This window comes from Myotis brandtii, unplaced genomic scaffold (assembly GCF_000412655.1).
Source record: "Myotis brandtii unplaced genomic scaffold, ASM41265v1 scaffold68, whole genome shotgun sequence".
Lineage (NCBI taxonomy): Eukaryota > Metazoa > Chordata > Mammalia > Chiroptera > Vespertilionidae > Myotis > Myotis brandtii.
This window is the reverse complement of record NW_005370657.1, coordinates 1,670,058-1,696,196: the sequence shown is the minus strand read 5'-3', so window position 1 is coordinate 1,696,196 and position 26,139 is coordinate 1,670,058. Positions and strand designations below refer to the sequence as shown.

Here is a 26,139-nt window from a genome sequence, read left to right as displayed (position 1 = left end):
GTGTGTGTGTGTGTGTGTGTGTGTGTGTGTGTGTGTGACGGGTGGGGATGCACACACTTGCAGCCTGAACATACATGCATGTAATTATCTCTTATATTTTCATTTACTTTTATTTTATTTTTTTATTACAGTTTGCATTAGACACTTTAATTTTCATCTATTGTGTCATGGATGTATTTCCATGCCAACAACCTTATTGTAGTAACTATAGGGTATTCCACTATATGGTTATAACATAATTTATTTAATTAGCCCTCTGTTCATGAGAATTTGTTTCCAATTTTTCATAATTACAAATACTGTTACAGTGAATATCTCCTAAGTATACCTATATGCATTTATGTGAATATTTTTGAAGGAAATATTCAAAGGACATTGGATAGATATTGCCAAATTGCCTTCCAGAAAACATTTTGCCAGTTTATACTCTTCTCGCCTGTCTATGAAAGTGCCCATTTCGACACCTTCATTGCCATCACCTATGGTTATCAGTTTTCCTAATCCCAACCAGTCTGCTAGTTGAAAAGATTTTACTTTCTTTAGTTCCCAGTGATGTGAAGCATCTTCCCATGTGTTTATTGATCACTTGTATTCAAGCATCAGTGAAATGGCTGTTTGTGTCCTTTGCCTATTTTTCTAAGGGAATGTTTACCTTTTTGTATAACAAATGCTAACTACGAAGCTGAAGGTAAACAGGGCCCCAGGGGAGAGGGGCGTGATGCAGCAGAGCACATCAAGGAGGACTTCCTGAAGGAGGTGCTGTTCTTCTGATGGGATTTCCTCTTGGAAATGTGATGTCTGCTGAAGAAATGGATGGATTGTTTTTCTAGAATAAGAATGGAACAGCTGATGTCCATAACCCAGGAGGAGACAGAGAACCTGCGAAGACGTGAGATTGCCTGTGAGTCTCAGGGTGGGGAGTGGGAGGAGTCCTGGGAACAGAGCCTGGCTGTTTGCGGGGACAGGGGTAGACAGCCCTGTCTATTGGTCACCTAGGCAGGGTGCTGAGTGCTGACCCCTTGAGAGGGGAAGTATTCATGAGAAGGAAGAAGTGGTATATTTAGTGTGATGGCATTTTAATTTTTTATTGTGGTAAAATATATACAACGTAAAATTTACCATTTTAACCACGTTTAATTGTATAGTTCTGTAGTATTAAGTACATTAGTGTGCTGCCGTTACCATCTCCATCTCCAGAAACTTCATCTTGCAAAACTAAAACTCTGTACCCATTCAATAACAACTCATCATCTCCCCTCTCCTAGCCCCCGGCACCCACCATCCTGCTTTCTTCTCTCTGAGTCTGATTACTCTAGGTGCCTCATATACATGGGATCATGGTATTTTTGTTGACTAGCTTCTTTCACTTAGCATGTCCTCAAGGTTCATTCATGTCGCAGCTTCCCTCTGAGTTTCCTTCCTTTTTAAGGCTGGATAATATTCCATTGTTTGGATCGACCACATTTTGTTAATCTGTTCATCCGCCAGTGGGCTTTGGGGTTGTTTCCACCTGTTGGCTGTTGTGAATAATGCTGCTATGAATGTGGCTGCACACATATCTATTCAAGTCTCTGCTTTCAGTGTTTTAATTTTCATTTTTAAAAATCCACAAATATGTATTTACATGTCACTAGAAGAATACGTATCAAAAGTGATAATATCTCTGGGTGACAGATGATAGGAGATTCTGTGTGTGTTGTTCAGTGTTTTACAATTAGGCAATCTTTCAAACTTAAGTTACTTTTATGGTTTAAAAATAAGATTTCTCTGAAGGGTGACCATCAGGTGGGTGACTAGGTGAACCCCCCGAGGCTGCCCCTTCCTCAGCCCGTCCCCTGTCTCTCAGCCGCCATGCAGCAGATGCTGACCGAGAGCTGTAAGAACCGCTTCCTCCAGATGACCTACGAGTCTCAGAGGCAGAACTTGGTCCAGCAGGCCTGTTCCAGGTAATGTAAGGAGAGGCGTCCAGAGCAAGGGAGTTGGGGGAGCCAGCTCTGGGCCCAGGAGTCCCCTGCCTAGCCACCCCAGCCTCGGCCATGCTCTCAGAGGCAGGTGGTGACTGGTCTCCATGACTTTTCTAGCTGGACCTCATGGTTCTGTGTTGGGCGGTGAGAAAGTGACAATAACTCATTTCATTGCACTTCACAGATACTGTGTTTTTTACAAATTAAAGGTTTGTGGCAACCATGCCTCCAGCAAGTCTGTTGGCATCATTTTTCCTAAAGGCTCAGATGGTTAGCATTTTTTAGCAATAAAGAATTTTTTAATTCAAGTATGTGCATTGTTTTTTGAGACATAATGCTGTTGCACACTTAATAGATTGCAGTTATGTAAACATAACTCATACATATGCACTGGGAAACCCCAAGTTCTTGTGACTCATTTCATTGCAGTATTTCCTTTATTGTGGTGGTCTAGAACCAAACCCACACGATCTCTGAGGTGCCTGTAATCACCACCACTTCTCACGCCCTCCTGTGTGCCGGGCTCTCGGCCACGTGACATGCACTACCTTATTGGATCTCCGAGGGACTCTACTGTTACTAGCCCCACTTTACCATCTCAGCTCAGGCTCAGGGATGCCATGTGACACACCCAGGGAAACACAGCTAGCAGCTGGCAGAGCCAGGATTCAAACCCAGACAGAGTGGGGGGGTGGGGTGCCCCTGACGGGGGTGCACTCATCACCAAGGATCCGCACAGGTTGGGGACAGGGTGCACTGGGGGGATGGCGATGGGTTGCCTTTGATGCTGATAGCCACTCTGGTCTGACCCTCCAAGTTCCCCATGGCTCTGTGGGTGTGTCTGTTGGGGGAGCCACAGGTGTCTGGCAGAGCCGGGTGAGAAAGGCCCAGTCGATGCTCAGGAGCCCCAGACGGGGACAGGCAGTAGCCCTACTGCCCTGTGTGTCTCCTCCCACCCAGGGGCGCAGCTGCCAGCCTCCCCTGCGTCCTCAGGTGCGGACTCTCCCTCTTTCCTGGTGCATGGCATTGTGCTTCTACTAGTAACTGTGATGTCTTGGGCAAGTTGCTTTTCCTTTCTGAGTCCCAATTTTCATACCAGAAAAATGGGGATAAATCAGTACCTTCCCCTACAGTGGCTGGAGCCTTTAATGAGCATAAGGTATGCCACATAGGGTTCAATAAATAACAGCTATTGTTATGAACAAACTCAAAGCCAAGATGCACCCAAGTATGGACATACATGAGGTTGCAAGTTTGGATTTGTGTGCCAAAATCACTAGACTTGTTCTAGGGGCTGAGAGCAGACCCACTGCCAGGGCGAGAACACCGGGGTAGGGAGTGCAGATGCTAGTGCGGAGGAAGGACAGCTTTCTCAGGGCCTGAGCGGCTCACCTGGGAGGCGGTGTTCCGGTACAGGGGTGGGTGTCTCCCAGCTCCCAGGCCACCTCCTTCCAGGCCATGAGATTCAGACAAACTCTGTGTCTGCCCCGCCTGGAACATGACCCCCAGCAGGCGCTCCATAAGCATTGTTGAATGAATAAATGGTTTATTTTGATCTCCTCCAAGGTGCCTGGCACATAGTAGGTGCTCAGAAAATGTTGAGAGAGTAAATGAATGTGCTGTCTTTGTGGCAGCATGGCTGAAATGGATGAGCGGTTCCAGCAGATTCTGTCGTGGCAGCAGATGGATCAGAACAAAGCCATCAGCCAGATCCTGCAGGAGGTAAGCCCTTGCCCAGGACGTGAGGGCGGGGGTGCACGAAGGGCACGCTGGGGCAGAACTCTGCATGGAGCCCTGTCCCAGAGAGCGTGTGAGACCCCACATGCTTAGTGCATTTAGTACAAACCCTCAGGAAGAGAGGGGCAGGGAGAGGCCTCGGGTGGTGATCTGGTCACTGAAATCCAGACAAGCACCCCCTTACCCTGGCTGGCACCCACTCCCTGTGCTGTGGGGGCTCCATCATGACTGAAAGGGCAGGGAGTGGTGCAATCGCATCACGGAGGAGAAGCCCACAGAGCGCTGCAGGGCCTGGGCTCACCTCCGAGCCCGCTGCACCGTCCGCTCGACTGAGGTCTGCCGCCCACTGGAAGCCAGGCAGGCCCTGCTCAGCAGCCCGTCTCGTTGCAGAGCGCCATGCAGAAGGCTGCATTTGAGGCTCTCCAGGTGAAGAAAGACCTGATGCATCGGCAGATCAGGAACCAGGTGAGTGGGGTCGTGGACCCCCTTCTAGGCCTGTCTCGTCAGCCTTCAGAGACACGCAGGGGTGGCTGGACAGGCTGCAGTTAAGGTTGAATCCTGGCTCCTTCACAGGAGCTCAGCAGGAGGCCTCCCTGCAGAAGCTCCCGGAACCTCGGCCAGGGGCTGTTGGCAGGTGCCCGAGGCAGCACTGTGGGTGCCCAGGGCCGAGGGGAAGGGCAGCTGCGGCCTTGACCGCGGGGGCAGCCTCTGTGCTGAGCACTCTGCAGGCAACCGGCTGAAACCCCAATGTCCCATCAGCTCTGAACTGGGACAGACTGGATCTCCCACCTGAGGGGGCAGGGAGGGCCTGATGTCAGCTGGGCCTGGAGGAGAGGGCCAAGGCTGACCTCGGGCCGGCTCTGGGCGGGCCCCACCGCTGTGGCCTCTGGGCCGTCTGACTCTCTGGGCTTCCTGAGGGTGAGGTGCGCTCTCTGGGCTGGAGATGAAGTGAGCTTTCAGGCTGTGGGAATGCTCATCGCATTGTACTCAACACTTTGAATTTCACATTTTGCATGTTTTTTTTTCTTTTTATTCTTTTCTTTTTTGGCCAAAACCAGCTTACCTTTTTATTTCCCTCTTTAATTTCAATCCCACATAGCCGGACATGAAGCTCATTCCTCTGACCAGGGGTTGGTAGGGACCTAGGAACTTAGGGACAAGGGTCATAGGGTCATAGGCACAGGCTGTGGGGTCTGACCGCCAGGGCTAAAAGTCCCCAGTCACACCCTGGGGTGTGCAGTGACCCCTAGATATTCTCACTGTGGGTGGTTTTGACCCACCAGGCCAGCTGTTCCCCTTTAGACCCTGAGAAGGCACATCCAGGGAAAGGGCTCACTCACATACCTGCTCTGTGTCATTAGGCAAGTTACTTAACCTCTCTGAGCCTCAGTTTCCTTGTCTGTAAAATGGAGGCAATAATACCCCCTAAGAGCCAGAGGAGAATTGACAAACCGATACATATAAAGTGCCCAGCACAGGCCTAGCATGCAGAATCCTCAATAAATATCACCTACTATTCTTATTATTATTCAGTCACTTCCATGACCCTCTGCTCCTGTCTGGGACAGCTCTGCAGAGGAAGCAAGAGAATTGGTCAACAGTATTGACCAGGCAGGCATGTCCACACCCCTGCCCAAAGCACTCAGGGCCCCTTCATCCCAGAGAGCCCCAGAACAGATTCTCAGACCCCACTTGGCCATCAGAGAGCAGTGGCACAGACTTGAACTATGGTTAACGTGAATAAAAAACACCCTGTCTCATCTTCTGTTTAGATTAAGTTAATAGAAACTGAGTTATTGCAGCTGACACAGCTGGAGTTAAAGAGGAAATCCCTGGACACAGAGGCACTACAGGTATGTAGGGCTCCCTGGCCTGCCCGGTCCCTCCCCTGTGCCCCGTGAAATCCCCGCCTGGTGCCCCACCTCCTCTCCAGCAAGCCGGGCAGGTCTCCTCCGTGGCTGTGACCTTGGAGGGTGCCCCAATCCCAGAAGGCTGATGGGAGTGCAGGCCAAGCCTAGGGCTCGGGTCAGCTGTTGCCAGGCAGGAGGGTCAGAGGAAGGAGGGTTTCATTGCCAAGGCTCACCAGGTGACATCTCCATCTCCACGTTTTCTTTGTTTTGGAGCGGGGTTGCTGCTGAGCTCCCTGTCTCTTTAAGCCATGCTTCTGGGGCGCTGGTTCCACTCGGGCTGACATCCTCTGGGGAAGGAGCTTTCTTGGTGTCGCAGGGATGTCCGGAGGAGAGGGCCCAGCCGTCGCTGCGTCACTCCCTGCAGGCAGCTTCTCTGCGACTTGGCCTGCTGTCCTGCTCACAGAGAAGGGGCCGCAGGGACTGGCCGGCGGCGTCTGGACTACAAGGCTGGACCTGGGTTCTGTCCAGCGCAGTCCTGCTGTGTGACCTGGGTGGGAGGGGGAGGGGCGGCCTTTCCCTTCTCTGCACCTCAGTCTGTCTGGTGCTCCTCAGCCCTCCCCGCCATGTGTCTCCCCCACATGCTGTGGGGTCAGTGAGAGGAGGTCAGATGCCCATGGCTTGTCATTTCCTTTGTTTGCTGTTTCTTACCACTCCACCGACATCAGTCACTAGATTCCATGCCTGGCCTTAGCCCCACGGGGCAGGGAGGTGCAGGCTTAGGAGCAGGTGGGGAGGGGATGCCCCGCAGAGGGGCCCCTCGGCTCTGCCCCCTAATTCTCAGCCTGAGATCGTGGGCAGAGACTTGAACTGAGTCAGCCCTCCATGAGCCCCCGGCTGGCAGCTGAGAACTCTGCGGGGGATCCCGCCACTGTGCACTGGGCCTTCTGGCGCCAGGGCTGCTGGGAGCTTCCGGCGGCACTGGGTGTGGTCTTGTGTTGCAGGAGATGATCTCAGAGCAGCGCTGGGCCCTCAGCTCCCTGCTCCAGCAGCTGCTCAAAGAGAAGACGCAGCGAGAGGAGGAGCTCCGGGCAATCCTGGTGCGTTGGGCTTCCGCGTGGCACCGAACACGGGTTTGCTTGCCCTCCACACACTTGCCATTCTTAGAAACACTTCTGTTATTCACATCATACTTGTTCATCGTAGAAAACATGGACGTTTACAAAGGAAGAGTCTCACTTCTGAGAGTTGTCTGTTGCTAACGGTTTGATGTACATTTTTCAAATGTTGTGATGCTTCTTTATAGCTATGTGTGCACGTGTGTTGCTAACGGTTTGATGTACATTTTTCAAATGTTGTGCTTCTCTATAGCTATGTGTGCACGTGCTTAAACGTAAAACAGTGCAGAGCCCTGGGTGACCAGCTCCTTTTCACCTGTTCTTCCCGTGTCACTGAAATACTCCTCTGCATTCTTTTCATGGCTGTGTTTGTGCTAACGGTTTGATGTACATTTTTCAAATGTTGTGATGCTTCTTTATAGCTATGTGTGCACGTGTTTAAACGTAAAACAGTGCAGAGCCCTGGGTGACCAGCTCGCTTTCACCTGTTCTTCCCGTGTCACTGAAATACTCCTCCGCATTCTTTTCATGGCTGCGTTTGGATAGGCCATCGTTTGGCCTGTTGAGCATTTAGATTGCTTCCCGTTCTTTACTTTCATGAGCAGTGCTCTCTGACCATCTTTGCAGCTAAGTATTTGAGAACAGCTGAGCCCAGGAGAGGACTTGCTGTGTCCAGGGCAGGCCTTAATAAGCCTTTGACAGGAAGTACCCAGTTGTCCCCTGTGCCCACATGGGTGTCACTCTGGCACGTCATTAGGGTGGCAGAGCTGCATTTAGGTAGCAGCCAGGTCGCGTCCTCCAGATCCCAAGTGCATGTGAGTGGTGAGGACGGAGGCCAGCCCACTGGCTGGGGCTGGAGGACCGAGGCACTCCCCTGGTGTCAGTACTGCTCCAGGCACCCTCTGGGCTCCAAGAGCAGGCCCTGTGCAGGGTACGGAGGAGACTGAGACCAGCTCCGAAACTTCCGAGCCCTGCGCAAGCCCCAGTGCCATGCTTGTGCCCATCAGAAGGTGCCTTCCCTCCCACTGCCTCGCTGCATTGTGTACAAATTGTAGTGTGGTCATCGTACAGGAGCAGCCATATACTTGACCCCGGGTTTCTGCCCTCGAGGGGCGGTGAGGGACTCACTAGGGAAGGGAGCAGCACCTCAGCAGAGCATGAGGTTCAGGGCCATGGGTTCCAGAAGAGAGGTACGTCCACAGCCCAGGCCAGGGGAGGGGAGCCAGCTAGGCAAGGCCCAGGAGTGACCACCGAAGGGCACTCAGGTCCCTGTATTGAAACCCTGCTCCTGTGTCACATCAGACCCCCGTGTCCTGGATGGGCCGGCTCCGCTGTTCAGACCCAGGCCCCAGAGCAGGACAGACCCGGTTCTGGATCGTGGCCCTGACACTGGGCAGCGCCTCGACCTAGGGCTGCTGATCACTCTGACGCTCAGCTTCCTCACTTGCGCAGTGGAGCCCATTGCAGTTGTGAGAATTAGTAAAAGGGCGTCTCGTGCACAGCACAGTCGCACGTAGCCGCTGTCGGTGCCATTTGCCCGCTGCTCTGTCCCCGGCCCCTAGAACAGTGCCTGGCCCAGACGGCTCTCCGGGAATATTTGTTGGATGCCGGAAGGAAGGAATCCGTTCCAGTAGCATGTTTACGCGTCTCCAGCTTTGACAGACAGCGAAGGTGTCCTTGGACTCCTGTGTCCTTCCCGACCTGGCACCCGGAGACCAGCCCGAGCTCTGGGAGGAGGAGGTGGCTGCCTGGCGCTTGGCCATTCCCACAAGCAGATGAGACAGTGTCCCTCCCAGACGAGCGGCGCACAAGCGAGGTGCCAGGTGCAGCAGCCAGGGTCAGGCCCCCACCAGGTGCGTGTGTGAGACCCTTCTCAGCGGTCAGCGGGGGGCAGTGCTGCTCCCTGCCCTTCCTGCCGGTAGCTGACGTGCTGTGATGATAGTGGACAGAGACGCTATAAGAGACCACGTGCCGTCCACGTGCTCAGAGGAGCACAGTTCAGTCACCATCATTGTCATTGTTTTTACTCACCGATTTGTAACTAACAGCATCAACTTCGTTCTGGCAGACGGAGTTAGAAGCCAAAAGTGAAACCAAGCAGGAAAATTACTGGCTGATTCAGTATCAACGGCTATTGAACCAGAAACCCCTGTCCTTGAAGCTGCAGGTAAGGCCTGGTGGCGCCGCCCGCACCGGGAGCCTCAGGGATACCCTGCTGCTTGACCTTTCCAGCTTCATTCCGTGCGTGCTTCTGGCTGGACCCCGGGCCACAGAGTGAGAGGGAGGGTTCATTCCCGTGAGGGCAGACAGCTGCTGGCGCTCTGTGCGTGCTAACACAGGTGGCGACAGTGCTGTCGCCGGCACCTGCGTGGACAAGCCGGATGTGGTCCTCTCTCCCTGTCTCCATCTCCTCCCTCTCTCCTCCCAGCACTTTTTTTTTTAATGTTAAATAAAAATGGAGTCTTTCTACATATACTATTTGGCAGCTTCTTTTTCCTCTTAGTGGTGATGGGCAGCTGTCCAGGCCTGGACATGTACTAGTAGAGTCCTCATTGTTTCCCCACAGCTGCATACCATGTGGCATATGGATGGCCCTCGTTTATTTAAACAGTCCCCCCAATGGTACTTAAGTTGCTTACTGTTTTCAAGTTCACAAATAGAGCGACAGTGAACTTCCTGTACATCCATCTCTCTGCGCTTACACATGCATTTTTGTAGGGAAAGTTCCAAGAATACATTTTACACTTCGGTTATATATATTCACACCCTTTGTTTGCTGTTGTAAATAATGGCTTCTTGTTCTTCCCTGTACAGGAAGAGGGCATGGAGCGCCCACTGGCGGCCCTGCTGGTGGAGCTGTCCGCCGAGCACTACCTGCCCATCTTTGCCCATCACCGCATCTCGCTGGACATGCTGAGCCGGATGAGCCCTGGGGACCTGGCCAAGGTGGGCAGCAACAGCCTCTCGGGGGAGGTCAGCGCAGCGCTGGGCCACGGGCCCAACCTGGCCAAGGGTCGCTTGCTCTTCTTGCAGTTCTTGGAAAGCTCTGCTATTAGCAAATGCCCCAGGGCCCCTTGCTGAAGGCACTAGCAGCCAGGAGTGAGGTGGCCCCCGTGGCTCTGTGCTGTGTGGCCGGCTCCGGCCCAGCCCAGGCCACAGTCTGCTCTCCTTGGACTCCCAGGTGGGAGTCTCAGAAGCTGGCCTGCAACACGAGATCCTGCGGAGGGCCCGGGAGTTGCTGGACGCGGCCAGGATCCAGCCAGGTACCGACACCAAACTTGCGTGTGGACTGTGGTGGGGGGCAGTCATCTCTTTACTCTTCAGGTCGAGCCCTAAAGGCTGGATCTAGCCCCTGCCAGTCCTTAAGGTTCCTTCCTAAAGGAACAGGATTTACGAATGAGAAAAACAGGCACAAAAATGGGAGTTTCCTTGCAGCATTCGGGGCCCTCGGCTCCCTGTCCCGTGACCTTCCCTAAACCCACCCTACAGACACTGGGAATCACACACCCGGGGGCCTTGGAATCGAGGGAGAAACCAGCTGTATCCAGTGCCCAGCACTGTGGCTGGGGTGTCTGTGCGGATGTGTGTGACGGGTTGTGAGGGTCAGCGCAGGTCATAAAGGCACTCCGCCCGTCGGAGGCCAGGAGAGAGCAGGTCCGAGGGGGTGTAGGGGCAGGCATGGAAACCGGCTCTCCTGTGTGCTGACCACCATCTGCTGCCCGGTAGTTGCCAGCCATATCACGTGTACCATGTTGTGTCACCTGTTTCAACCCCATCAGGTGGGTATTGTTATCCTCATTTGAGGGGTGAGGAAACAGGCAGAGAGAGGTTAACTCGCCTCTAACATCACACAGCCAGCAAACGGCTGAACCACTGGGCTCTGCTGCCCCTCAGGAAAGGCCGAGGGGCCTTGACAAGCGGAAGGAGGCCTGGGGCCTAGAACAAGAATGAAGGAGAGGGCAGGCTGCCAGGCTGGGCAAGCCCATGGGAGGGCCAGCCTCGGGCAGGATCTGTTTGGGACAGAGGCTAAAGTGGAGGTGCCAGACCAGACCGAAGGGGTGAGGCAGGAGCTCAGGCTGCCTGGCTGGGTCCCCAGATGGCAGGGCTGATGGCAGGGCCGTGCCATCTGCAGACACCAGTTTTCCGGCCAATTTTACAGCAGGGACTGACTCTACCTAGAAAAAGTCATTAAGCTTCCAGCCCTTCAGTATCAAGTCTTGTGCAAAGTAGCCCCCTCAGATGTTTGTCCCCCTGCATGGCCCCATCGCACTCAGGTCAGGAAGAGTTTGGCATCAGGACTTGGGTCACCCTAACGTCGGCAAACATGTTAGGATAACAACAGTGCCCACCTGAGGGGTTGAAACAAAGGTGACACCCTAGCAGACACACCTACCTGGAGCAGAGTTGCAGGTACCTTTCACTCCGAGCCCCTCCAGCATCCAAAACCTCTCACCATCTCCCACCAACCCCAGAGCTAGCAGGAGCTGCTCCCTGCTCGGAGCTAATCCCCCTCTCAGGGTGTCCCTGCTGCCGGTGTGATGCCTCGGCTCTGCCCACCCCACCAGGAAGGGGCCTGTGGAGTTGCAGGTACCTTTCACTCCGAGCCCCTCCAGCATCCAAAACCTCTCACCATCTCCCACCAACCCCAGAGCTAGCAGGAGCTGCTCCCTGCTCGGAGCTAATCCCCCTCTCAGGGTGTCCCTGCTGCCGGTGTGATGCCTCGGCTCTGCCCACCCCACCAGGAAGGGGGCTGTGGCGGATGGTTCCTTCTTAGCTCCAGAAGGGACAGGAAATGCTCCGGCATTTTCCTGCCAATGCTCTTATTGCTCCCAGGACTCCACCTGTGTCATATTAAGTACAGAAGGGCCTCTTCACCACGATGGCTGGGGGCACCCTGATACCCTTAGAGTGTCTAGGGTTGTAATAACCTTTGAAAAAATCTTCAGAATTTTTTTCCAATGATAAAATAATACTATTTGTAAGTCAAACCACAGAATCAATGAAACATATGAGCTGAGATCAGGGTGGGGATCAGGGCTGAAGCAGACTCAGGGATGTCGGTGGTGCCCACTGGGTGATGATCAGAAAGACTGCATCTGGAAGGGCCCAGGCTGATGTCTGGCTTCAGGGCTGGCGGCTGCTGCAGGGGAGAGCAGTGGGCACGCTGGGGCCCATCCAGGGCCTGCGGGGAGCAGCCGTGGGGACCTCTCACTCCTGTCCCTGCTCCTCTGTCTCCCCGGCCACTGGGTGAAGCTGAGAGGGAGGCTCCTCCACCCCAGAGCCCCTGAGCAGGGGCGCCTGTGCTGCGACTCCACCACCAGGTGGCGCTGTGGCCTTGGGCAAGTGGCCACCCTCTCTGAGCTCACGTCTCATCTCTGAAAGTGACAGAGCCCTACTTGCCGGATGGCCCTTAAAGGTCCGGGGGACGTTAGGCGTAAGAGACCCCAGTTAGCCAGTGCCGTGCCCCCCTGCCCGTGTCCCAGCACTCCCCTTTTCCAGATGGGGCAGGAGACTCAGAGAAGAGAAGTAAGAGGGTGTGTGGTAAGGCCCCCCCCCACCCGCCATTCTGAGGTCAGAGCACCCTCACCTTCCAGCTCAGTGTCCACGTGGGGCAGGCAGGGCTGGGGGCAGCCCCTTGGGGTTGGGATCATTGGGAGAGGCGCTGGCTCACCTCTCTCTGGTCCCCACAGAGCTGCTGAAACCACCCCCGGATGAGGTCCTCGGGGCCCTGGAGCCCACGGCCCCTGAGGAGCTTCCTGAGTCCGCGAGGCCATCGGCTCCCCCCGCGGAGCTGGAGGTGCAGACCTCGGAATGTGTGGTGTGCCTGGAACGGGAGGTAAGTTTGGAGCCAGTCCCCTGCCCGCTGCCATCTGAGCCTCTCCAAGTGTAGTCTTCCTAAACACTTTGCTCTAGTCATATAAGTATCTGGTGTTCATTAGAAGTTGTGGAAAATACAGGAAATAAAAGTGACCCATGATCCCATGACCCAAATATGAGCAATGCTAGACTTTTTTTTTTTTTTCAAAGAGGGTGTTTTCCCTACTTAACAAATACATTAAGGAAAATTTCTCAAGTTGTTAAATATCAACAACACAATTTTCTCTGAAGAGGCTGTTCTAAAACTGTCTTTTTAAAAAAACATTACGACATTCACTCTTATTGTAAAAACTAAACAACACAGCATATAAAAATTTTTATGTTTTCTTTTCCCCAGAAGGTTTTAAATATATTTTTTATTGTTGGCAGTATTTCAGATTTCTCCCCTTTTCCCCCCCCTCCCCCCCCCCCCCCAGGTCTTCAATACCCTATTGCCCGTGTCCAAGGGCTCTGCATATAGATTTTGCTGTCTATGTTCTCCTCTAAGATTTTTCTGGTTTCATGGCTTACCTTGAAGTGTTTCATCCATCTTGAGTTTACTCTTGTGTATGGTGTACGTTGGTGGTTTAGTTTCATCTTTTTTGCATGTGTTCGTCTGGTTTTCCCAGCACCATTTGTTGAAGAGACTGTCTTTACTCCATTGTATGTTCTTGCCTCCTTTGTCAAATATTAATTGGCCATAATGGTGTGGGTCAATTTCTGGAGTCTCTGTTCTGATCCATTGGTCTATATGACTGTTCTTGTGCCAGTACCGGGCTGTTTTGGTTATAATGCTTTGTAGTATAGTTTGATATCGGTATTGTGATCCTTCCTACTTCATTCTTCTTTCTTAAGATTGCTGCAGCTGTTCGGGGTCTTTTGTGGTTCCATGTACAACACAGCATATAAAATTAAAACTCACCCGCCCTCCACCGTGCGCCCCTACTTAGAAAAGGCGGCCGTGTTAGCGCGTTTGGTTTCCCTCGGTCTTCACCACACCCGGGGCAGGCATGATGTGGAAGGACTTGGTTATAAATTTAACCAAATTTCTGCTTTGGGGCCCCATAGGTTGGCTTCTAATTTCGTTATTACAAACAGTGCTGAGCTAAGCAGCCTGGAACGAGTTGGGAGCACACCTTAGACCAGTGATGGCGAACCTTTTGAGCTCGGCATTTTGAAAAACCCTAACTTAACTCTGGTGCTGTGTCAAATGTAGAAATTTTTTGATATTTGCAACCATAGTAAAACAAAGACTTATATTTTTGATATTTATTTTATATATTTAAATGCCATTTAATAAAGAGAAATCAACCAAAAAAATGAGTACGCGTGTCATAGGTTCACCATCACTGCCCTAGACTGTTGCCTTTCGGTAAATTCCTAAAAGGAGGAAACACTGAAGCAAAGCGTAGACGTGGCTTCTAGGCCATGATGTTGTAATTGCTTTTAGACTGGGGGCTGGGCAAGTGCACACAAAACAACACAAAAATGGGGAACAGCCTTCACGTCCAGCAGCAGGGCTGGTTCCATCCAGAGGGCACCACAGCTGTCACCCGAGAGAGGCGGGCAGGCAAGTAGTAAAACATCGGAGCATATAATCCAGTTTCGTATTAGAAAGAAAGGGGCGGGGCTTATGGGCATTTATAGATTTTTAACAAAACATGAAGGAGTGCCAAACTGCTAGCAGAGGGCAGGGCTAGGCGTTCCCCTGCTGTGTGGCATGTTTCTGGGTGGTCGAGAGGCTCAGACGCTCTGCTCTCTCCTCAGGCCCAGATGATCTTCCTCAACTGTGGCCACGTCTGCTGCTGCCTGCAGTGCTGCCAGCCGCTGCGCACCTGCCCACTGTGCCGCCAGGAGATCACCCAGCGCCTCCGGATCTACCACAGCAGCTGAGCGCCCGCCGGGCCCCTGGCCCTCCAGCCCACGTCCACACTTGCAGGCCCAGGGCTCCAGCTCACCCCTGCTCTCCCCAGACGAGTAAGGCCCCTCTGTCCTGGGCCCTACCCTACAGCCCAGGAGGGCGCCCCCCACCCTCGATCTCCAAGCAGCTGGGCCGGCCAGGCAGAGGTGAATGTTCCTAGCGGATGACCTGCACACTGTGGAAGAAGAGGGGAGCCCTCCTGGTACCAGGGAGGGTGTGGAGAGGCCGCTGTGGCACCATCTGAGCACAGGACTGCGTGTCCTGGCCAGTGTGCGCCACCCTTCCCAGCCGACTCTGGCAGGCCCGTCCCTGCAGGAGCCTGGGTGTTCTTGTCAGGGGAACAGAGACAGTGCTGTCCCACGCAGCAGGGTGGTGGGAGTCAGGAGGGCCCTGATGTGAGGAGAGGCCACAGGCCACCACGGGCTGTCCGATCAGTGCAGGCCTGGTGCCACAGGCGACATCAGCCCCTTCTTGCCTCCCTCACTGCTGCCCCCCAACGCTCGGGCCCCTCTGCTCCAGATCTGCACCACCTCACCCCATGCGGCTCAAGGGCGGGCAATGAGCTTTGCAGACCCAAAGCAGGACTGCCAATAAACACACTTCCGGCCTGCTGCTTCGGAGTCATTACTGGGTCCTGATGGAGGGGAAGAGTCCAGGGGCTGGGGTGGGGTCAGGGAGGGCTGCACCTTGGTCAGAAGGAAAGGGAGGAGGCAGAGTCATTCCCAAACGTGAAGTTATGCAAACCCCTTGGGACGGGGGAGACACGGCTCAGAGAGAAGTGGCACAGGAGTCAGCCGGAGCAGGTTGTGCCGTGTCAGGCCCAAGCGGTCATTATCCCAGACCAGAGAGCCCAGCTGAGGGGCTGAAGGCCCAGGACCTGCAGCTAGGACACGGCGGTGCTGGGTGTGGAGTCGTGCAGGCTGTTCGTTGCACAATCCCCGGAGCGTGCACCTTGTCCTGGCTGTAGAGTTGCAGCTTATTGTGCCTTTTCTGGCAAATGGTTTTGAGCCACGGGCAGGGTTTTCTCTGGGCCGGAGGCAGGCCGGCTCAGGGTGCCTGGGCTCTCCCGCTAGCTGTCCCCCACTGACCCTGGCCGCCTTCCATCCTGTTTCCCATCCGTTCAATGCTGGACATGACGGGGCCCTCATGGAGACTGATGGTCACCCCAGGTGCAATGCCCAGAGCCAACTGGATATAGGGGACAGGCCTGGGGTGGCAGAAAGAGCCCTGGGCCTCAGTTTCCCTACCTCTTGCGACCGTCCATCAGTCCTGTGGGCTGAAATGGACAAAGGCTCCTTGTGTGAGGCAGGAGCTGGGCCTCTTCCCGCGACGTCTCCTTCCCCCTCACCACTCGCCCTGCTGAGCTCCCCTTGGTCGGGTGGGGAGGCTGAGGCCTGAGATGGGCAGAGCCGCTCTGCAGAGCACATCTGCCCTGCGAGAAAGGACTTTGGCGAGTCCCCTCTGATAGGCGAGGCGCCTGAGGTGGAGTTAGTGACTTGCTGAGGCCACAGCAAGACCAGAGGTGAACCCCTAGTCTGTGGCCCCATAGCCCCTGCTGTTCCACACCCCAGCCCTCGTGGACGAGCCCTCGGCCACCGGCCACGGTGGGCAACCTGGTACCAAGGAAACCAACATCCGCCACAGTGACGCTCCCATCTGCCCAGGAGGAACACGTTTTTACCCATGGATGAGGCAGCCTGTCCCCACCAGGTGTGTGTGGTAGTGGGGCGGGGGGGGGGTCCCCTAACCTCAGTTTACACATTGGTGACGTGGTAATGACGGCACCACATGCTGGAGCTGCTGGCAGGCTCTGGTCCTGGGAGGTGCAGGCCCACAGCAGGTGCTGTGTGGTCAGGCGTCTGAAAATGTGGCATCGTTGTTTGGATCCAGCATGAGCCGAGGCCCACCTCACTGTGGGTGCCTCACGGCCAAGCGGCCTTAAACCTGCTGGAAGACCACCCTGCCCAGATCTAGCTGAGGAAGCTGAGCTGCAAGGCAGGCCAGTCACCTACGTGCTGTCTTCCCTCTGAGCCTGTTTCCTCCTCTGTAAAACAGGAGGATATGAGAACTCTGAGCTAGAGGTACTCGGTCCAGTGAGCCCAGAAAGCCAGGGCGCACGGACAGGCCCGCCCGCAGTCTCCAGCCAGGTCTCCTCCTGCCAGCACCACACAGAGGCCACTGGCTTTAAATAAAGCATTTATTGATTAGTAGAAGCTTAAACAGTTTGCTTAATATTTTCAATACAATATCTGGGAAGAATGACTGGAAAATCCCCAAAGAAGGCACTAGAGGAGGGCATCGTAAGACGGAAGGTGTTGGTAGAAGAGGTTTAGTGAGGTGCGGGGTGGGGGGCCTGCACCAACCACTGCCATCCATCCTGGGGTCCAAGGCCCGGGGCCCCAGGAAGCAGATCAAGGGAGGGTGCAGGGCTGGGTGGGGGCCCCACCCCGAGGACCCTGAAGAAGTCAGTCTGCCCTGCCGACCCTCTCCTCAAAGCAGCAGGGGCAGGGCCTGGGACTGCCAGGCTGGGGGTTGCCTCGGCCTGACCCTCACCCCCAGGAACAAGAGGCTGAGGACAGTTGGCCCCCAAGTGACTCACATTTGAAAACAGGCCTGGAATGTTTCGGCTGAGGTGACTCGGGGACTCAGGCAGCAACAGCCAAGCCACAGCCTGACCCCAAGCCCTCAGAGCGGCGACCAATGGTGCCTCGGGAGCCGTGACCCTCAGGAACCCTAGAGCTCCCGCGGTGGACAGCCGTACCTTGGAGGTGGCCCTCGGAGGACAGAATCCACACCTGCTAAACCCTGCCCCTGAGCAGTGCCGCCTCCCTCAGCCCAGCCCAGCAGGCGGGCACGGGCAGGAGGCGGCAGGAGCCTGCTGAGGCTGGAACCGGGAGACAAGGCCTCAAGGCCTGCCTGGCCTCCAGCAACCTCTGCCCTCTGGCCTCCTGCTTGCATGGCTCATTCTTTCCTGCCCTTTTCCTGCCCTCGGACACTTCCTTGCCCAGACCAGCACATTCCAAGCCTTTCTCATTCCAACCCCAGGCCTATGGCCCCTCCCCCCACCCCAGCCTGGCTCTGGCCTGAAGACCCCTCCTTGCACTTCCCCTCACCCGGGGTGGGGAAAGCCAGGCCACTGTCCACTCCAAAACTGGCCTCTGGGCCCAGCCTGGAAGAGCAGAGAGGGGAGTGGGGCCCAGGGATGGGCCTGGACACTCCATGTTCCTGGTTCCAATGAGCCCTTCCTTGATGAGAGGGGAGGAAATTCATGGGCTCTGAGTCAGCAGATGATGCCTTTGCCTCCCTCTTTGCAAGGATGGCAAGACCCCTTAGGGAAACGGGCCAACGAGGAAAGGCAGGAAGGGAGGACCGGGAGAACTGGGGCCACCCGGCGCTCCCCAGGCCCCTCAGCTTTGCTCAACCCCTAGCCAAGCAGGAAAGGCGAGATCACCCCACAGAAGAGAAAACAGCAACAAAGTGTGACAAACCCAATAAAGTGACTTCAGGTGGGCCTGTCCCTGCTCAGCCCGAGGAGCCTCACCAGCCCTGCCCCACCCCACCCGGAGGCACAAATCCAAATCCCAGGAGCCAAGCTTGTCAGTGCCTCAGAGGGAGGGGCCCGTGTGCCGCGTCCAACAGAAGCTTGGGGGCGACCAGCCTAGAACTCAGTCTGCACCCCTGCGCTGTCCTCGGTGGTGGTGTGGATGGGGGGCCGGCCGCCAGGGCTGGACTCCTGCTCCCCGGTCTCCTGGTCATTGGGCTTTGGAGGCTCAAGGTCCACAGCCTTTCCAGGTGGGAGTTGCTGGAGGGGTGAGGCCCGTGGTGAGGCTGCAGGTGGTGAGGAGGGCGAAGGCGAGGAGGGCACAGGGATCTCGGGCACGGGGGCCCCATTGAGCAGGGGGCAGGCTGGCGGGGGGCTCTCCGCCCTCAGATCCTGGGCCAGCAGGTCACGGACCTCAGTGACACTGTCCGGGGACGCAGGTGATGGTGGCTCACGGCCGACCTCGAAGGGCAGCCCTGCCTCCTCGTCCTGGACCACGGACACCACCTGCTTGGCACGCCGTCGCTTTTCCGAGATAGTGGCTGCTTCCTGGACACCGCGGCTGGGGCTGCCACTGCCGCCACTGCCGCCGTCACTGCCACCGTACTCCTCACCCCAGTTGATGGGCGAGCCCTCGGCCAGCAGGTGCAGGTTGGGGTCGCTGTTGTGCAGGACCACGCTGTCCCGGTACAGGTTGTGCTTCCTCTGCACGGCGGCCTCCTTCACGGCTGCAGGGCCAAGCGGGCGGCGTCAGCACATGCGCCACGGGGACCACAGCCACCACACCCTCCACGGTGCCCAGATGCGACCGGCATCACCCCCAGAGCCCTCCCCACGGCCTGCGGGTGCTGTCACTGGGACGTGACTTATTCCAGGCCTCACAGATAGGACGGAGGAGCCATGACCCTAACCCAAAGCCCAAGCTGGCAACCACCGTGCCACCCTGTCACTCATCTGACACGCCACGAAACGAAGGCACGGAGACTGGACGCTCCCCTCCTGTGGCTGCACAGCTAACAGTGGGCCTACCGGCCCACAGCATACACCCCATGATTGTCTGCAGCTTCGCTGACCCCACGAGAAAGGCCTCTGGGCGGCCTCCTCCATCTCCCTTCTGGCAATAAGAATCCCAACACAGCGGAGGTGGGGACGACCCCCCCCCCCCCCCCCAGCTCTCAGCGGCCCCCTGGGGGCTGGCACGCACCCTGCAGGATGTCCTTCATGACCGTCTGCAGCACCACCTCCTCGTACGTGTTCTCCACCAGGATAAACCTGGCAAAGTCCTCGAAGATCAGCTCCTGGAACCGGGGCAGCTCCTGCAAGGTGAGGCGGGCAAGGGGCAGAGGGGGGCCGTCAGGGCCTGGAGGCAGAGGGTCCGCGATTCCACCCATCCCGGGCGCTGGTCGGGCTGGCTCCGGCTCCCAGGACCAGGAGGGGGCTGTGGCGAGGGGCTGAGGGGGGGCCGGGCTGCTCACCGACTTGCAGGTGGGGGCCAGCTTCTTGAGCAGGAAGGGGATCGTGATCTGCAGCAGCGCCTCCCGGAAGAAGCGCTTCCGCACAGAGCTGCTGTCATAGTCGTATTTCTGCAGGGAGAGAGGAGATGGGGGCTCTGAGCCAGTGGGCCCCCGGCCCTGGCAGGAGGATGGAAGGCCGGTGGTCTGGCCTCAGCCTCAGCGTCCTCATTTGTACAAGAGGGTGGGCGGCGCCTCCCATAGGGACTGGACGCAGGGCTCGGCCACACTTAGGACAGGTCCAGGGCCGGGGCAGAGCCGCTCACCTTCAGCACCCGCTCCAGGATCCGCTGGATGGACTTGCACAGGTCCTCCTTGGTGGGCACCTTCCCCAGCTCCTGGTGCAGGAGGGTCTCGAAGGTGTACACGGCGTTGTCCATTTGCTGTGGGACACACCAGGGGGCACATGAAGGCCCCGAGTGACCGCAGCCCCTGCTGCGTGCCTCCGAGGGGCCCCTCAGCCAGCTGACCCCAGCCAGCCGGGAGAAGCGGGTGGCGTGTGTGCTCGCTCACTGCACTCCCGCCCTCACAGCGTCACTGAGTGTCTACCGTGTGCTGGCACAGGGCTGGGCACGGGCAGTCCCTGCCTCAAGGAAATAGGAAACAGAGGTCCTGGGCCCTGCAGGAAGGGGCTTGGGGAGTAAGGAGGGCTTCATGGAGGGAGGGGTTTCTAAGCTGAGACCTGAAAGATGAGTTCGAATTAGCCAGGTGAACAGAGGGACAGGTGTTCCAAACACATGGACCAGAGCAGGGGAGCACGCGGGGCTGGGCATGGCTGCAGGGCGCACAAGAGGAGGGTGGGGGACTCTCCCAGGAGATAGGGGCTGTGGGAGGGAGAGGGCTGAGGGGTGTGCGGGGAGCAGCCTCTGGCCCACCTCACGCATGTGGATCTGGGCTCGCTGCTTGAACACGGATGTGCTGGACACGTCAAAACGCTGCTGCAGCCCGTCAAGCCGCAGCGGCTCCATCTTCTCGTAGCAGCTCTGCATCTTGAGGGGGTGATACGCCAGCTGGGACAGCTTCTCCATGTACTGCAGGGAGGCAGGGAGGCGGGACCTGAGCTGGGTCCACCTGCATGGTAGGCACCCCCCAGACCCACACCTTGCCTGGGCTCTCGGAGCCGGGGATCTGAAGCTGGAGGAACGTGGTCCAGCAGCACAACCTGGGAGCTGGGAGCTGGGAGCTGGGAGCTGGGTCCTGTTCCCTTCTGGGCGCTGGGTGACCTGGGCCAGGGCACTCACCCTCTCTAAGCCTCAGGTTCCTCAGCCTCAAAATCAGGTTTCTCCTGACCTCTAAGTTCCTTTCTGGTTCTCAAATTCCATGGTTATGTTGTCTGTCGACTCTCCAATTTAAGGTATAGAGAGGAGGCTAAGATAGGATCAGTTCTCCCTTCACCTGACAGCCATGTGGGGCTCCAGGCAGCCGAGTACTCAAATGGGGTCTGTGGAAGGGCGTTCACCCCAAGAACCAGATAACTGAGGAACAGGGAGAGCCGGGCCGTCTCTGCTTGTGGGGCACATGAATGGCTCACACGTACTTACGTCTACCTTGACGGTCACATGCCTTGTCTCTACAGCTTGCCTTTCCTTCCTCCTCTCCTCTCCGCTCCTCCCCTTCCTTCTTTTCCTCCTTCCCTCCCTCACTTCTCTGTTCTTTGCTATTTTACAACCCATTTGGCTTAGAAAGGCTGGTGGCAGGGGATTAGGGTCCCCCCTTTTCTCTAATGCTAGCCCCCAACAGCTTCAGCCTAGTGTACTCAGCCCTCAGACCCTGTTCATAGGTGACGCGGGAGGGGAGCGGCCCACCCGGGTCCCAGCAAAGGCCTCACCTCGCCCAGCTTGTCAACCCCGCCCTCGTTGATGACGTTCAGGTTCATGTCGGTGACCTCCTTGAAGAAGACGTCCCGCACCTCGGTGAAGCCCTGGCTGGTGGGCACCATGAGGGCCTCCAGGATGGAGGAGATGTAGGGCTGCACGTGGTTCCGCACACAGATCTCCGCCTTGGGGAGGATGAAGGCTGCGCCCAGAGGGAGCTGGTTAGCTGAGGCCCCGGGGAGCAGCTCCCAGCCCTCCCGGACCCCGAGGCTAGGAGCAGGCTGTTGGGTTTGTTTGTGTGTTTTTTAAAGAAAACCAGAGGTGACAGCAGCAGCAAACAATGACTCTAAGACAGTAAAGACACATGGATGGAGCCAACTTGACGGGGACGTATTTCTAAGTGGTGATGCAAGAAACAGAGAGGACTGCGGCCTGGAGGTGCCGGCAGCTTTTCTTTAGCTAGAGCGGGGAGAGAACACCTTCGGGTCTTGCTCATTTGTGTTTTTTTGTTTTGTTTTTTAAAAAGAAAAATACTTCAGTGGATTCAGTGAGCCTCTGGGTTTTGCAAAGGCTGAGCCCGACCCTGTCTGGAATGGTGTGGCCGGCCTCAGCGTGCCCGTGTGGCCGGCTGTGACGCTGTGGCAGGGACCATCTCCAGGACACTCCGGCCCAGGCGCGTTCACCCTGGGGGTTCTGACGGCCCTCCCTCCCCTCTGCCCAGCTAGTGTCTGTTCCACAGAATGAACGGCGGCTCTCGGTGGCCCGCCCACTCCCAGTGAACGCAGCCAGTACAGAAGGAGTCTCGGGCAGCTGAGGACTCTGGCCGTGGTGTTATGGTGACAGGGAGTGAAAGGATCCCATCGGGCGGAACAGGGAAGAACTGACAGAGAAGTTGGACTTGGTGAAAGGGAATCATCACCGTGCTAAGCCGATGTCTGTGAAAACGACACGTGTGAGAAGCTGTGATCGCCCGAAGATGAGCCGAGGGCTCAGCCTCCTTGACAACATTTAGACCTTCAGGGTCTGGGTGTCTAGAAATAGCTTGGAAAAGCAACGGCTCAGATTTGATTTCCATTTTTTTTAAAGCAATCAATGAATTGAGTCGTTGCTGTGAAATGCAGATGGACCCATGAAACAGACGGGAGGGCCGCCTGGCTCCTGGGGCCGGTGGTCCCAGCAGGTCGGCCCGAGGAAGACAGCCCCCCGGGAGGCCTGCCCACCTCGGATCTTGCTGGCCAGGTGCTCCTTGGAGGTGATGATCTGGTCCATGTCGGTGCGGATGACGGCCTCCATGGCCGGCCGGGCCAGCAGCAGCTTGGACAGCACCGCCTCAAAGTGCGCTTTGGCCTGCTCGTACACCAGACGGTACACGGCGTCTGAGATCTGGGGGCACAGAGGCGGCGTCAGCACTGGGCTGAGGGTGCTGGGCAGCTGCTGGCCCCCAGCCCCGCCCCCAGCCCTGCCACCCACCACCCACCACCCACCTGGATCCACTGCCGCTGTCGCTCCTGTGGTTTCCCCTTCAGCCGCGGGGCGAGCTCCGCCTTCAGCTCAGGGCCCAGTTCCTCCATCACCAGGTTGCTCAGGATCTAGGACCGGAGCACAGCCGTGCAGGTCAGGGGCTGGAACATGGCCAGGCTGCTCCTCTCCAGGTGCCATCAAGCCTGGCCCTCAGGCCCGACCTCCTTGCCATGTGGCCCTTTGCTCCAGGTCTCCAGGGCCCTCTCTCCTGAGTATCCTTCCCCCAGGCCTCAGCTTCTCTGCGGGGTGTCCTGCAGGGTCCTCAGGCTCCAGGGCCACACCCTCAGGGCCTTAGCACATGCCGCCTTCCCGTCAGGACTACCCCCCGCCCCCTGTGGCAGCACATGGAAGTGTGTGTGTTTATTAGTCTGGTTCTCCCGCTAGACAGAGAGCTCCATGAGGTCCGGGGCTGTGTCCCTCTTGTTCACAGTGGCATCTGGGCACCTGGGCCAGGGCAGGTGCCGGAAATGACTGAACAAAATAGTGAGTCTCTCCATCTGCCTGGCTACCTTGGGCCTCCGCCGATCCAAACCTGAGTTGTTGTCTCTGTCCAAGCCTGCAGCGCCCAGAGCCCCATCTCTGTGCCCACCCAGCTCTAGGCCCTGGGTAACTTCGGCATCTCCCCCCCAGCTCACCTGCACCTCATTCCCACACAGCATCTCCCAGGTGCCGTACAGCTCCTTCGACTGGCGGTACATGCGGATGGCGTCCGTGAACGCCGGGCCCTCCACCTTGGAGTCTTCAGGGATCCCTGCCCGGAGAGGGAAGGAGACAGGAGGTTGGCCCAACGGCCTCCACCAAGACCAACTGACTGACAGCCAGCACCCGCCCCCCACATACACACACACACACAGGAGTGCACACACATACATGCCCTACATACACACACACACAGGAGTGCACACACATACACACACCCCCCCACACACACACCCTATACACACAGGAGTGCACACACATACACACACACACACACCACCTGCAACCCCCACCGCCTCTGTCCTAACTGAGCAGGAGCAGTTGCAGTGGCAGCGACAGGGATAATCACCCACCCCCGACAGCAGCAGGCAGCCCTCCTTCATACCCTCCTTATCTCCTTAAGGCCTCCCACCCACACCAAGACATGGGCACTGTCACTGACCCTACTTCTCAGTTGTCAGGCCCCTGCCAACGGCCAAGGGCAGAGATGGCAGAGCCAGGACTAGGTGCCACCTGATCCTCCCAGGAGAGGCCACCCCAAGATCCCGGTTCCCATCCTGCCCCTGCCCTTCCCCTGGTCCTTACACCAGGGGCCTGCACGCTCCCTGCCAGGGCCCGACAGTAAGTGTTCTCAGCTTTGCAGGCAGATGCTCTCTGCCACGCGCACGCACGGAAGCAGCCACCGACCATCGGTGAATGAATGTGATTCACAACGTGCCCGTGGGACCTGGACTGCCACGCCTGGTTCCAGGTCACTGAATCCTGGGGGGGCCTCAGTTTCCCCTTCTGAACACTGGGAACCATGACCCAGCCTGGCCTCACACATCTACCGGGAGGCTCGCGGGGCCACAGCGCAAGCCCAGCTCGGGGTGCGTGGCACCTGACTCGTAACTGCGGCGAGGACCTGCTCCTCTGCCACGGGCAGGCCGGGTCTGCCACTGAGTCCAGGGCTGACTAGAAAATACCACCAATACCATTTCTCTATTTGTGTGGGTGGTGGTGGCCCGGGTGAGTGTGTGCACCTCCCCCGTGCTGGCGGCGAACCTGCAGACTGGGTGCCGGGACATCAGCTGCAGGAAGTTGCAAAATCTGACTTGGGGAAGAGCGTGGTTAATCAGCGCGGAGCCAGGCAGCGGGCGGCCGCCCTGGCCACGTGCCTCCGACCGCGGCGTCCTGGAACCGAGGGGAGGGAAGCACAGCTCGTGCCCACCTCCCGCTGCGATGACTACAGGCTGAGTCACCCCACAGAGGAAAAGCCCCTCTCTGGCGTGCGGAGGGCTCCTCCCCCACACATGCGGCTGACCGCAGGAATCACTGCCTGTCGGAGCTGGGAGGGAGCGAGCTCAGCGGTGGGGAAACTGAGGCCCAGCCCTCAGCCTTGCAGGGGCAGCTCCCTGGACTGGCAGGGGGGCGGGGCCAGCCTCACCCAGTGCTTTAGGGACCTGACATGGGAAGCAGTGACTGGGGCAGAGCAGGTGTGTTCCGGCCCGAGCATCAGGCAGAGCCCCGGGGTGGGTGCTGCCCACCTGGGCCAGGAGAGCAACCCCCTCACGCTCTTGGGGGAGCAAGGTCTCCCAGAGACCAGGTTTTGCCTAAAGGTGCGGGTTCTGCATTATATGCAGCCTCTCCCACGCCAGGGCATTTATATTCCACAGGCAACCCTCGGCGTGCCAGGAGGAAGCACCCTGCAGGCAGGAGGAAGGTGAGGCCGAGGGCTGGGGCCGCGGGCAGGAGGCTGCCAACGTTCCGGGCCTGGATCTGGCCAACCAGACCCCCAGGACGTCTCTCGTCTCTCGTCTGATCTGCATGCTGAGCTCCGAGTTTACAAAAGTGAGGGCCACTCCTCCTGAGCCATTCCCATGAGCCTGGCTGCTAGGGGCTGATGTGTGTGTGTCCCCACAAATGTATATGTTGAAGCCCTAGCTCCCAGCACTTCAGAACGTGACGGTATTGGGAGACAGGGACGTAGAGAGGTAATGAAGGGAAAATGAGGCATCAGCCTGGGCCCTAACCCAGTCTGACTGGTGTCCTTACAAAAACGGGAAATTTTGACTCAGAAAAGGCTCGCACACAGGAGGACCAGTGAAGACACGTGATACGGCAGCCCTCTGCAACCAAGGCAAGGGCCTCGGAAGAAAACAAACCTGCCGACTCCTTGACACCTTGATCTGGGACGTCCAGCCTCCAGCAGTGGGAGAAAATGAATTCCTACTGTCCAGGCCGCCCAGGCCACCAGAGCCAGCTAAGACACTGACCTTGGGCTGAGGCCTCAAAACCTCGCCCGCATCCCTTCCTCTAATCCCGCGAGGAGCGGCGGTTCTCAGCCCCTCTTTCCGCAGTGAGAAGAGAGGCTCAGAGAGGCAGTTCACCGGCTCAAGAACACACAGCATCAGGGCTCAGACCCAAGACTCCCTGACTCCAGCCAGACCTGGAGACTTCCTGCCTGTGGGGTCCTCAGGGTCAGGCTGAGAAAGGAAACTGCATTCCTGTCCTGGGCAGCAGACAGGAAGAGGCCTTGACCTCTGCACCCAGGCCCACCCCAAGGGCTCAGCTCAGTGCCCCAGCTGCCTCTTGCCACCCCCAACTGCTCCAGGAATGCAGGATGTGTGT

The 26,139-nt window shown here is 57.0% G+C and overlaps 2 protein-coding genes across 2 annotated transcripts in view; one reads left to right on the top strand and one right to left on the bottom strand.

Moving 5' to 3' along the window:
• The window catches only part of LRSAM1 (leucine rich repeat and sterile alpha motif containing 1), a 52,474-nt gene extending 37,419 nt beyond the window's left edge, over positions 1 to 15,055 (top strand). Inside the window, exons 20-26 of the mRNA XM_005881459.2 lie at positions 5,474 to 5,554; positions 6,553 to 6,648; positions 8,735 to 8,833; positions 9,481 to 9,612; positions 9,848 to 9,929; positions 12,357 to 12,502; positions 14,290 to 15,055. Coding sequence (XP_005881521.1) covers positions 5,474 to 5,554; positions 6,553 to 6,648; positions 8,735 to 8,833; positions 9,481 to 9,612; positions 9,848 to 9,929; positions 12,357 to 12,502; positions 14,290 to 14,415 — 762 coding nt within the window. The 3' untranslated portion in view covers positions 14,416 to 15,055. The remainder of the gene's footprint in view (positions 1 to 5,473; positions 5,555 to 6,552; positions 6,649 to 8,734; positions 8,834 to 9,480; positions 9,613 to 9,847; positions 9,930 to 12,356; positions 12,503 to 14,289) is intronic.
• Positions 15,056 to 16,622: 1,567 nt separating this feature from the next.
• The window catches only part of FAM129B (family with sequence similarity 129, member B), a 19,489-nt gene continuing 9,972 nt past the window's right edge, over positions 16,623 to 26,139 (bottom strand). Inside the window, exons 5-13 of the mRNA XM_014529332.1 lie at positions 23,466 to 23,581; positions 22,794 to 22,898; positions 22,530 to 22,692; positions 21,324 to 21,511; positions 20,371 to 20,526; positions 19,762 to 19,878; positions 19,460 to 19,567; positions 19,189 to 19,300; positions 16,623 to 18,712 (exon numbers count right to left, since the gene is read on the bottom strand). Coding sequence (XP_014384818.1) covers positions 18,102 to 18,712; positions 19,189 to 19,300; positions 19,460 to 19,567; positions 19,762 to 19,878; positions 20,371 to 20,526; positions 21,324 to 21,511; positions 22,530 to 22,692; positions 22,794 to 22,898; positions 23,466 to 23,581 — 1,676 coding nt within the window. The 3' untranslated portion in view covers positions 16,623 to 18,101. The remainder of the gene's footprint in view (positions 18,713 to 19,188; positions 19,301 to 19,459; positions 19,568 to 19,761; positions 19,879 to 20,370; positions 20,527 to 21,323; positions 21,512 to 22,529; positions 22,693 to 22,793; positions 22,899 to 23,465; positions 23,582 to 26,139) is intronic.